Source organism: Macaca thibetana, chromosome 11 (genome assembly GCF_024542745.1).
Source record: "Macaca thibetana thibetana isolate TM-01 chromosome 11, ASM2454274v1, whole genome shotgun sequence".
Taxonomy (NCBI): domain Eukaryota; kingdom Metazoa; phylum Chordata; class Mammalia; order Primates; family Cercopithecidae; genus Macaca; species Macaca thibetana.
Window position 1 is genome coordinate 16,459,570 of NC_065588.1, and position 12,509 is coordinate 16,472,078.

At 36.3% G+C, this 12,509-nt stretch overlaps 1 protein-coding gene across 1 annotated transcript in view; it reads right to left on the reverse strand.

The window, feature by feature from the left end:
* Positions 1-12,509, reverse strand: part of SLC15A5 (solute carrier family 15 member 5) — a 91,572-nt gene that overhangs the window by 40,359 nt on the left and 38,704 nt on the right. Inside the window, exon 5 of the mRNA XM_050749514.1 lies at positions 9,120-9,306. Coding sequence (XP_050605471.1) covers positions 9,120-9,306 — 187 coding nt within the window. The remainder of the gene's footprint in view (positions 1-9,119; positions 9,307-12,509) is intronic.

Sequence of the window (12,509 nt, forward strand, 5' to 3'; positions counted from 1 at the left end):
TTTTAAATATTTACACCAAGAGAATAAGACACTTGAGTATTTTTTATTTTTTAATTCTTAAAAAAGACAAGGCTGGGCGCAGTGGCTCACGCCTGTAATCCCAGCACTTTGGGAGGCTGAGGTGGGTGGATCACGAGGTCAGGAGATTGAGATCATCCTGTCTAACACGGTGAAACCCTGTCTCTACTAAAAGTACAAAAAAAAAAAAATTAGCCTGACATGGTGGCGGGCACCTGTAGTCCCAGCTGCTTGGGAGGCTGAGGCAGGAGAATGGCCCAAACCCGGGAGATGGAGCTTGTAGCGAGCCGAGATGGTGCCACTGCACTCCAGCCTGGGCTACAGAGTGAGACTGTCTCAAAAAAAAAAAAAAAAAAAAGACAAAAAACTTTACATAATTATGTTCTTCAAGGTTTAGGACCTAGATAATGGCCAATTATTTTTCTAATTAAATAGTCTCCACCAGTGGGATGAATATGATTCTTATTAGTTATATAACTGTGGACCACTCACTTTACCTTAAAAATTCTCAAGTATCTTACAAAATTTGGTATTGGATAATGCATAATGGTGAAAATTCTTTGCAAGCTGGAAAAGAAAGTTAGAAAGAATTATGCAGATTTAGAATACTTTTAAGATCCCATTCTACAAAAAGAAGATTTTTATCTACATTTCAATATCTAGAGCAGTTTAAGGACTTCCAGTTAAGATGGCTGATTGACCACACAATTTTATTTTTCTTTCTCATGATTCTAATTAAATGATGGCAAAGAAATTTGGAAAAGGTAAAAAGTCGGAGGAAGAGAAAACATTGGTGGACAAAAATTGAAAAAAAGGTAGAAATTGGAAAGAGAAGTGATAACTGATTTAGAAAAATAAATGAGGGAGCTACAATCTAAACTGACAGCTGAGTGAGAGACTGAAGAAGCATGACCCTAATCCCCCTAATCCCGTGAGGAATCATTTAGAAGCTCATGACTTGAAGGCACCAGGTATTTCAGAAGGTAGGGTAAGACTCAGAAGGAAAACTGCAAGGACTGGTTGAAAGTCTGCACACTGAACAGTGAAATTGTCAAGTCTCCATTTCTATCCCCATGAAACAAGGTAAGTACATGTTCCATCTCCTCCTCTGGTAAGAGACTGGAGATGACTTTGCAGAATTTAAATAGGTATGACTTTGGATTCAGAGAAGGCTGAGGCTGAAAATGGAAAATGAGTAAAAACTAGGATTTTGAATGATGAGACATCCTCCATTCGTATCTGCACACAGCCACACATTACTTTCAGCACTAGGAAGTATGCCTCAAAGTAGGAGGCTGAAGAAATCTTCTCTCAGTAAGCTGAATAACTCCATTAAAAGATTGCTGCATATAATAGCTGGGGGGAGATCCTCATAATAATATGACTGGTTCCTTGCCAAATGATTCTACAGAGAAACCCCATAAGTCTCACTTATGTACAAAGTCATATCATCCTCAGTAATACTATTATTTTACAGTCTATGAGAATAGATATCCAAAGATCACCAGACATTTGAGAAAAGCTTCCCATGTGAAAAACAAGGAGACACGCAAACAGGAAGTGGGGGTAATCTGTAGTTAATGCAATCAATAATAAGTAGCTATGAAAAAAGAATAATAAGAAATCTTAGAAACCAAATATGACTGCTGAAATACAAAACTCACAGAAAATTTGCAGGATGAAGTCAAAGAAATTTCCAAAAAAAAAAAAAAAAAAAAGAGAAACAACAAAGCAAAAAAGGCAATTAACAATAAAAATCAACCAAACACATTTATAGACATTTGAAGAGAAAATATTGAGACTTATTGAGTTATTTTAGGAAGATCCAACATCTGATCAATAGGAGTTGAAAAGGAAATACAAAGAAAATGGAAGAAAGAAAACTTTTTTTTTTAAATAAAATTTTTCTAATTGAAAGAGCCCACTTGGGTCAAAAGTACAATGGTTGAAAAGGACCTTTACCAAGGTATAATAACATGAAATTTTAGAACAGCATGGAAAGAGAGATGAGCTTTCCATTTAGGAAAAGCGATTGTAACACAAGAATGAGCATCAGAAAAGCAATGGACTTCTGGCCAGGTGCAGCAGTTTGTAGCTGTAATCCCAGCACTTTGGGAGGCCAAGGTGGGAGGATCATTTGAGGCCAGGAGTTCAAGACCAGCCTGGGCAACATGACAAAACCACATCTCTACTAAAAATACCAAAATTAGCTGGATGTGGTGGCACATAACTGTAATCCCAGCTACTCGGGAGGCTGAAGCACAAGAATTGCTTGAACCAAGGAGGTGGAGGTTGCAGTGAGCCAAGATCACGCTACTGCACTTTAGCCTGAGCTACAGAGCTAGACTCTGTCTAAAAAAGAAAAAAAGAAAGAAAGAGGAAGAAAGCTAGAAACAGAGAGAGAAAGAAAGAAAGAAAAAGGAAAAGAAAGAAAGAAAGAAAAAGAAAAGAAAGAAAGAAGGAAAGAAAGAAAGAGAAAGAAAGGAAGGAAGAAAAGCACTAGACTTCTCAACAGTAATTCAAGTTGCTTTCTTTGGTTTTCTTTTAGAATTTGAATTCCATGGGTATCTTCTAAGACACCCCTTATCCTAACTAATTTGAGGTAATTTAGATTTTAAAACTATCATGCACTTTTTTTTGATTGTTACTTGTGCTATGTAAAAATGCTTATATTTTATGAAGGAAAGTTTGTGGCATTGTCAGCAAAAGTGTAGACAAGGGTCACTATTTTTTTTCTCCGTAAAAGGCCAGTAATAAATATTTCAGACTTTTGAGAAAAACAACAAAATTGAGGATAAGTAGGTACTTATGTAACGAGAGAAAACAAATTTCTACGATTTTTAAAATTGATAAAATTTAAAATTATTTCTTTTGGAAGGGTGACGCAATTTCACTTAACTGGGGTTCAAAGGTGTTTTCTATTATCAAATCAGTTGCAAATGTTCATCTGTGTAAACCATTCTTACCATGCACGTCATACAAAAACAGATGGTGGGCCAGATTTGGCCCATGAGCTGTAGTGATTGGCTAACCCCTGGTTTAGTCATCAGCTTTTATTGCCTGTTACCGAACTTTCATTCTGGCCTAGTGAGAAATTGTGGCATTTTATCTGGGCCACTGCTGCCTATACACATGTATGAAACTTGAGAGAGCAGTCTTTTGGCCACTTTCTTTGTCTTTGATACTGAAAGTGTCCTCCTTGACCAGTAGTGTAGGTATCACCTGGGAGCTTGTTAGACATGGAGAATCTCAGGCTCTCTCCAGAACCACTGACTCAGAATCTGCATTTTAAACTAGGTCTCTAGATGATTCTTACACAAATTAAACTACGAGAAGCACTGCTCAAGCATATAACACTATCGGGCCTGATCTAGCAAACTCCAATGAAAGACAGTTCTCCAGAAAATTTCAAGCAAAGCACACATATTGAGTTTATTGTCTTAGTTTGCTTGTGCTGTTATTCAAAAAAAAGTCTGAGACTGAGTAATTTATAAAGAACAGAAATTTCTTTTCTCACAGTTCTAAAAGCTGGAAAATTCGACAAGGTGCTGGTAGGCTTGGCTGTCTGGGGGGTGCTGCTTTCTTCTTCCGAGATGGCACCTTCCCCATGGCAGAAGGTAGAAGAGCAAATGGAATGGACTCTATCAAACCCTTTTATAAGAGCACCTAATCCCATTTATGAGAGTGGAGCACTGATGACTCACTCACCTCCCAAAACCAACACCTCCCAATACTGTTGTACTGGGGATAAATTTCAACATGAATTTTGGAGGGAACAAACACATTCAAACCGTAGCACTCAGTTACCTAGGTATTTTAGCGCAAAGCATATTTTAGGATATTTAAGGATCTATGTTTGCTTTTTATTTGCTACTGGACTCTGGTGCCAATAAAAACTAACTTTCTTAAAATTTAAAGCAAAGTTTGATTCCAACCTAAATTTAATCCACTCCATTTTAAATTCATAACTCGTATGAGATAATAACACACCCAAAGCAGAGTGCAGTTTATCAGAATGCACACATTTTAAACCTCTAGCAGATCTGTACTTACAAGATAAAGCACAATGGTTGCATAGGAGATATTATATTCAGATATATAATGTGTGTTTCAATATTGCCTGTGTGGTTGCAGACAAGTCCACAAGAGTCTTGAAGCTCTTATAATTTATGCTATTATTGAACCATGTAATAATTTTCCAAATTAGTCTACAATGAAATAAAAGACATTCAGAATTTATTCAAACATTAGGGTTGCACTTGTGATTTCATAATGAAGCTGAACTTCATACTAAAAAAGTGGGCATATTAAGATTCTTTAGGTATTGGTATAAGATTCTTTAGGTATAAATTTATTCACTGGGAAAACTATGGGTTTCTATGGATAGTGTGATGTTTGAGTTTCTGATATGTAAGCTCACAACCTTAAGTATGAAATTCTATTGAGTCCTTGAGAAATTCCCCTTGGATCCATGATTTTGGCAAATTCCCAGAATGAAAAATTTGCTCAGTGTTAATATATCAATCAGTGTTCATGAACTACTCTCATAAAGTCAGCTATAATTTTATTGTCTTATGTATCTGCTGCCTTTGGGGAAGATATTTGTCACTCACTTTTTAGGGTGGCATGTGTTTTTTACTTTTATTGTTTTCCCCTATTTGTGGCATGTTTCTAAATATAATATATACATAAAACGTGACATGTTCATATATATATATATGACCTTCTATCTTTTGTTTCTCTGTAGACCATTGGAATTCATTTCAGAAGACCCAGCTTCCGTTTATGTTTTATTTCTGAATGTAGAACAGGTAATCATTTACATAGAGATAAAATACACAAATGTATCGCTATAAGACATCAGTTTGCTTCAGATTACATATTAGATGATCTACTTCACCTCTGATTTAATTCCAACTTGATCTTACATTTAAGAATTGAGAACACTAACGTGTCTATATCAAACAAATGTACAACCGAATGAATGACTTATTCAGGCTAGATGTTTACAATTCATGGTTTACTTCTTTTGGTGTTTACACAGTTCCTCCTATCAAGTATTTTACAATGGGTACATACCGTGATGTTTCTTGGGAAAATGTATCAGTTTGAAAGCTATATCAAAAAATAATTTTCCCTGAGATAATTGAACTTACAATGAAAACAACTGGATCCCTGACTTGGTTTTTAGCTTAGCAACCACTTTGGTTTCAACCACAAAAAGAACTTTATACGACTGCCAATTATTAGAACTAGTTGAAGTTACTGGGACCTACACTGACTGTGTCTATCATAAAAGACTTTTAGCTGGAACTTGAATTTTCATGTTTTTATTTTAAGGAAAAAGGTATTGCAGTTATGTGACTATATTTCATCTACATTTCAATTTAAATGTTATTTAAAAGCCAAGATAATTGCTGCCTACTGTGTTGTACACTTCTGCTTTGTGTAAGCCTTAATAACAATCTTAATTAGGCTAATTTTAGTCAGATTAATACTTGTGTGTGTCAGCACTAACTACTGAATGCTCCATATTGCAGGATTTTAATTAATGCTAAGGAAAGGAAATACTCATAGTGTAAACATTTTTGAACTAAAAAAAAGATAAAATGAAGTAAACCCAATTATGACAGGATAAATTACAACAATATCATTAGTTCTGGATTTTTAGTGAATTAAGGTTGACTTAAATAGATAAATCCACACAAGTGTAATATTAAGAAAATGCAGCCATGAATAAAACACTGTGAGCCTATGAAGTCTCTGCCTTTCACGGTCTTGGAAGACCTAGAGATTTTTTTTTTTTTTTAAATAGTTGGAGACCCCAACATACTTCTTGACCTCCATAGGTGATGAACTCAGGAATGTTGTATCTTGAATCGGAAACACCTTTGTCATTGGATTGCTTATGAGCTAGATAAAAAAGTAAGTTTATTTTTTCTTTATAAATTTCTAGTTTGACCAGCTGGGTAAGATTTCCCCACCTCTCACTCTTGGTTTGGGCTGTGATTTTGCATGTCAAACATTAGGCATTGTCATTGACTTTACCATCTGCCTCCTTAAACATGACAGTCCCTGGAAGGAGAATGCCTGAATGTGGAAGGGAGTGTGAGAGTATAAGGAGTAACTGCCCCTTGTGATGACAAAAGGAGTTTTTCGGTTACTTCATAGTGCTAATTGGAAATATCAGTAAGGATGCCAAGCTAATATCAGTACATTAACTTCTGTAATCTAACAGCTACGTTTAGCTGCTAAGCAGAATAGTAATAGTAATAATAATAATAATAATAATAAAGTTATGCCCTTAAAATTAGAAAACCTGTTCAAATGACACTATCTTTGTGACTCTGATCTATTAAATGGTGGTTTATCATGAGATTGAATGTAATATATATATGAAGGTACCTGAATTCAAATTAGGAACTTATAAATATATGTTCATTCGTAATTCATATACTTATATACTTCACCCACATTTTCAGGCATTTGAGTTCAAAGTGAAAGGTAACTTTAATATTAGACTAATTCAATTATGTAAATTAGTATCAAAAAAGTACCCCAGATTGGTACTTTTATGTCCTGATAAAACTTGTTAATCTTTCATAATCATAACCAGAATATGGAAAACTTAAGCAAATATCTAGTTTAAAAGATGCATATCATCGCACTTTTATATTCCCATAGCAAAACATTATGCAAATAAACATACAAGTATGCAAATGAATGAATGAATGGAGTGGGGTTCAGAAACAACTGAAGTCAGAATTCTGTACCCAGTGGAACATAGCTTAGTTTCTTTTGAAGTGGGTCTAGTTTTTCCTTTTTCCTGTGCAATAGGTCTTGTTACCAGTCTTGAAGTGGAATATTTAATTCATTAACAACATCAAACAATGTACTAAATAACTCTCTAACTTTTCTAAATCCAGAAAAAAATACTCTTCTTTAGGAATAGATATGATTTCAAATACGTGGGAGTAGAGAACTGTCCAAAAGAAAGTTGCTTAACTTTAAAGTGAATTTAAGATTTCTCATTCTCAGGAAGAATTTATTTTAGCCATGCTGTATAGAATATTTTTCTAAGGTATTCAAAATTTTAAAATAGTAATTAAGCATGATTTGGAAGCTCAGATTGGGATGTTTCATGATACTGTACAAAACTGCTGAGATTTTTGGCACTTCACAGTATGATTTTACTCTTATTTTGTCCTGCATGCATTACGTTTCAATCATGGACTTGTTGAAAGTGTATACAAACCATGTCTTACTTTTCCTTTTTTATCTTCATTGTACCCATGCTAATCCTGGACATTCACCAAATATGTGGTGACTTTTGGATTTCTACATTGGCAGACAGAAAAGCACTTTTTAAGACTTAAGGATTGTCAAAACCTAAAGATCTATAGTTTGCTAAAGCCTATTACAATAAATAAAGATGGGGTTACTGGCTTAAGAAATACATCACAAAAGGTTATATACTAAAGTCCTCCTCTATAATTGAAGATGATAAAAGAAACTAAGGTGAGTTTAGTCACTTTTAGTTCTAACCAAAAATAAACCCACTTCATGATGTGATGTTGATTGATCTGGTAGATAAAGAACAGGAAACGGCCGGGCGCAGTGGCTCAAGCCTGTAATCCCAGCACTTTGGGAGGCCGAGACGGGCGGATCACGAGGTCAGGAGATCAAGACCATCCTGGCTAACACAGTGAAACCCCGTCTCTACTAAAAAATACAAAAAAACTAGCCGGGCGAGGTGGCGGGCGCCTGTAGTCCCAGCTACTCGGGAGGCTGAGGCAGGAGAATGGCATGAACCCGGGAGGTGGAGCTTGCAGTGAGCTGAGATCCGGCCACTGCACTCCAGCCTGGGCGACAGAGCAAGACTCCGTCTCAGAAAAAGAATAAAAAATAAAAATAAAAGAACAGGAAACACACACAGTGAAATGTAACTTCTGTAAATGGAGAAGCAACAAGAACTATCTGTGACTAGAAGACTGCATAGTCTCCGCAGATTATTTCAAAAGAAGAGCTTAAGAACAAGAACAGGTTAACTGAGAGAAGAGAATCTGACCTTGACTATTTCAATAGAATTGTTTCTCAAGTAGAGGATAAGACATTAGGTTACCATTGCAGGATATTACTTAAGAATTTCAAACTTCCTTTGCTTTCTGTTTATGCTCACTAAACAATTAAATGTGTCCCCTGCACATGATGACTCATAATAATAGCTAACATTTATAGAGCTTTTGCTATGTGTCTGGACTATGTTCTGGGCACTGATGTCATCCTGAGTGATGTCAAAAGTTTTACAGAACAAAACGATCCAAAATTTATCTAGGGTATGTCCCTCAATGAAAAAAATAAGCAAACTAAAACAAGAAAGTTTCGGTGGCTTTGTCAAAGTCACCAGGAGCAGTTCAATGGCAGAGTTCTCTGATTCTTAGATTGCAACTTGTTTTACTGCATCTTCACTGTTCTCTTGTTCCCTGATGCTGTCGAAGGAAGACAGGCAGAGGAGAGTATGAGCAGAATGGACTTCCATGCTTCTCTGCCATTTCAATCAGATACATTTTATTTTATGGCCTATTGATTATGTTCTGAGAATGATATCCTAAATTGTTTCACTTTAAAAAATGATTAAAAAGCATTATTTCTATACCACTTACTATTTGATAAAGTACTGTATCGAAGCTGTAACTCACAATACTAATCGTTAATCAGTTTTCTTACTGATTCAGAAATTAAAATGATCTTTTGAAATTCATTAACTGTGTTTATTTTTAAGAACATATTTGACATAGACTTAAGGGGTAAGGACTGCCTGACTTTAAGGATTGGTCATTTGGCAGTGCTGGAAATTTCACCATCTCTTTATATCAGGTGTGTCTTCTGAGGAGACATAAACATAAAAGGATGGGAAGAAGATGGGACACATGTCTGGCTAGAGATTTGGGAAAATGGATGTTATCAGTCACAAATTCACCTTTTTTCCAATTTGTCAAAATCTGACACTACTCAGGAGCATATAGCTAGTTCGGATCTTAGCAGAATGTTGTTTTAAAAAGTTTCAAACGATTCACATGAAATGGTTAAGTTGTACTTACTGATGCATTTTGACAGAAATGATCCAACTCTCTTAGAGGGAAACAGGCAGGTGCTGAAATACTCCAGAAAAGGAGACAGAATTAGTAGTGGTAGGATGCTGATGGCATTCATTACTGCAATCGGCAGAAGAAATCCATCTAAACTCAGGTTGGAATTCATGGTTTGCAGATAATATCCTGAAGGAATCTGCATTCGAGAGGGAAACAGCCATGCATTAAGACAGTGGTTTAACATTGAAGAAAGCATCGTCCACCAGAGGCCATCCCTCTTGCATGTACTCTGAGATGGCTGAGCTGGATGTTCCCTAGTTTTTCAAGTCCAGTTATGAGCTGATAAAGGGTCTTCATCTGTGGTGGCAGGAGCTCTGTTTCGTCTATTGACAATAGTACTTATTCCTCATGGAAGACTCTTTCGTCATTTAGTCTCTCTTAATTTTTCTATGAAAAGTAATGATGGCCCCAATTTTGTGCTTAAGATGACACATAAAAGCCTAATAACTTAAATTCTGCAGATAAGCAAAGTGACTTTTCTTCATGAACACTAATACAAAACCAGTAAAAAATACTAAAGACGTCTGTTTTTACCCTGATGAAAAAAAATGAGACTAGAATAGATTCTTTAAAAAGCATCTAGTTTGGTGGCAATATAGAAATAACTTTTTTCTTAAGAAGAGGGGCCCAATGTGGACACATGTTAATTGCTGTAGGCTGTCCTTGAGGGGGCTATTTAGAGAGGCTTTGTTTCCAATGTGAACTAAGTAACATGGGGAGGAAAAATAAACCTTCTTGTGTCTTTGCCCTCCCTTCAAACTAATTACATGATACTAGAATTCTATAAAGGAAACAACATGAAAAAGGTTTGCATGATAAAGTGAAAGATACAGATTTAAAAAAACAAACAAACAAACAAAAAACCGTGTGCTCCACCCCAAATCCTCAATGTATTGTTAGAATTCCTTCATTTTAAAAATAACCCCAACCCTAACTAAAACTCTAACACTAATTTGAAGTCTCTTAGTGTATTCCAATCCTCTCGGCAACCGGGTGTGATATCAGTACCAAGGGATGATGTCACATGAAAAAGGTGTCTCTTCACTTTTCTAGTTCATGAGCTTTATTACAGATTCATCATGATTTTTTGTTTGCTTGTTTGTTTGAGATGGAGTCTTGCTCTGTCGCCCAGGCTGGAGTGCAGTGGTGCAATCTTGGCTCACTGTAAGCTCCACCTCCTGGGTTCACGCGGTTCTCCTGCCTCAGCCTCCCCAGTAGCTGGGACTACGGGTGCCCGCCACCACGCCCGGCTAATGGTTTTGTATTTTTAGTAGAGATGGGGTTTCACCGTGTTAGTCAGGATGTTCCCGATCTCCTGACCTCGTGATCTGCCTGCCTCGGCCTCTCAAAGTGCTGGGATTACAGGCATGAGCCACCACAACCAGCCCATAATGATCTTTAGTAGCGTATAGTATTTCTTTAATTCCCAGTGGTACACAAAGCTATTGAGTGGTATGGAGAGAAAGTCAACCAAGTCTTCTTGAGGAATGGATCCTCCAAACTCTTATAGTACAAGAGCTGCATTAGGATCCCTGCTTCACCACCATCCTGGGAGAGCAGTCTCGCTCAAATATCCAGATGATAACTTCTCATTTGAAACCTTTGCTAACCCCTTCTCTAGACTCAAATGTACAGTTCAAGAGGGTATATATGGAGAATCAGTGTTATGGTGTCAGTACAGCTGTTACCAAGTCCACCAATTATAAAATGAGCCTATTGCCACGTTAACTGCCCAAACACAGGACAAAACCACATTTTCACTGAGATTCTTTCTATAGAAAACGTGTCCTGGTGATCATTTATCTTCCGATCTTTAATTTGACCCTTAGCATAGTAAACAAGGATTGTTTTGGCTGGGTACAGATGGCAAGAGTTGAAGGAACATTAGTTCGTTCTGCCCTACTTCAATAAAATTATTAGGCATGGATCCCCCATCGGAGGAAAATGAATGATGTGTTTTAACAAAAAGTGCTGGCAGCAGAACAACTCTAAGACTGAAAGGCTCCCAGCACAACTTGGAAGTTTCTGTTACTGATTTCAAATGAGAATTATTGTTAATAGGAATAAAGTTATTATCGGCATGAATCACAGACATGGAAATCTGTTAACTTAATAATGTGGCAAATGTACTATTAATCTTTAGTGAAGCAATATTAATATATTGCCTAATCTTAGAAAAGGCTCCAGTGTCTTGAAAGCTTGAAATCATTTCTGCCTCTGCCTCAAGTTCTGAAATCATCCCCGTGTAAAATTTTAAATACTTTTATTTCATCCAAGCCTGTGAGTATTCAGAAATAATTGCTGTCAATAGAGATTCATTCTCACCTTTGAGTGGCCAGTAATGTCAAATGGCAACCTCATCAGCCGTAATATCAACATATTTTAGATGTATGTCCTGCAACTGAAGGTCAATAATGGCTACTAAATTTAAAATATGTATGAAATTCTATGATGTTTTATTCTTGGTACTTTGATTGCCTTTGTATTGGTGATTATTCCATTTGGGGGCAAAAATCTAATCCCAGCCTATCCTATTGGAAATTCCTCTGCCTCCCTGGTGAAGTATGATCTAAGCATTTTCTTTGAAGTTTCTAGCCTAACATTACTGCATATAATTTTGGAATCTATGTAGTATCAGGGTTTTTTAACCGAGTGCAAAATGATATTGAGGGTAATAAAGCATGGCCCTTGACACTAATCCTGAGTTGGGATGTTGCTGTGCCACACACTAGCAAGGTGACTGGGAACAAGTTGCAAGTTCGTTTCTGAACCTCGGATTTAGGAAAGTGATAGCCATGTAGCCTTGCTATGGGGATTAAATTACATACTGTGAAGCTATCTTTTAGAAGCTATGACACATAATAGGTGATCAATAAGTATTAATTTCTATGCTTTGCAATAAATTGGGCATCTTGAGTTGGTGATATGCTTAAAAATTAGTTTATCAAAATTTATTGCAATATATGTTAAATTAAAAAATATATGACTGTGTGCAAAGAAGGCTCGAACTTGGTGGAAAGAAATATCAGGTGTCATTGCATTATGAAGTTAAGCAACTGGTATTCTGTGCTACTTGCACATAAGGTTTTCAGGTTAGCTATGGACCATGTAGTAATTTTGTACTGTTTATCAGTTCCTCCATTCTAAGAGGTTTTATTATATTAATGTTTACATATATGGTAATATTTCTGCTGTATTCTGTTTTTGTGGCTACTGCTATTGCAAAATCAAGAGGGAGTTTGAATCTCCTAAATCAGACTAGTTTTCATGCATTATTTAGTCTAGAGGTCAAGAAACTTTCTGTAAAGGGCCAGATAGTAAATATGTCCACATATGGGT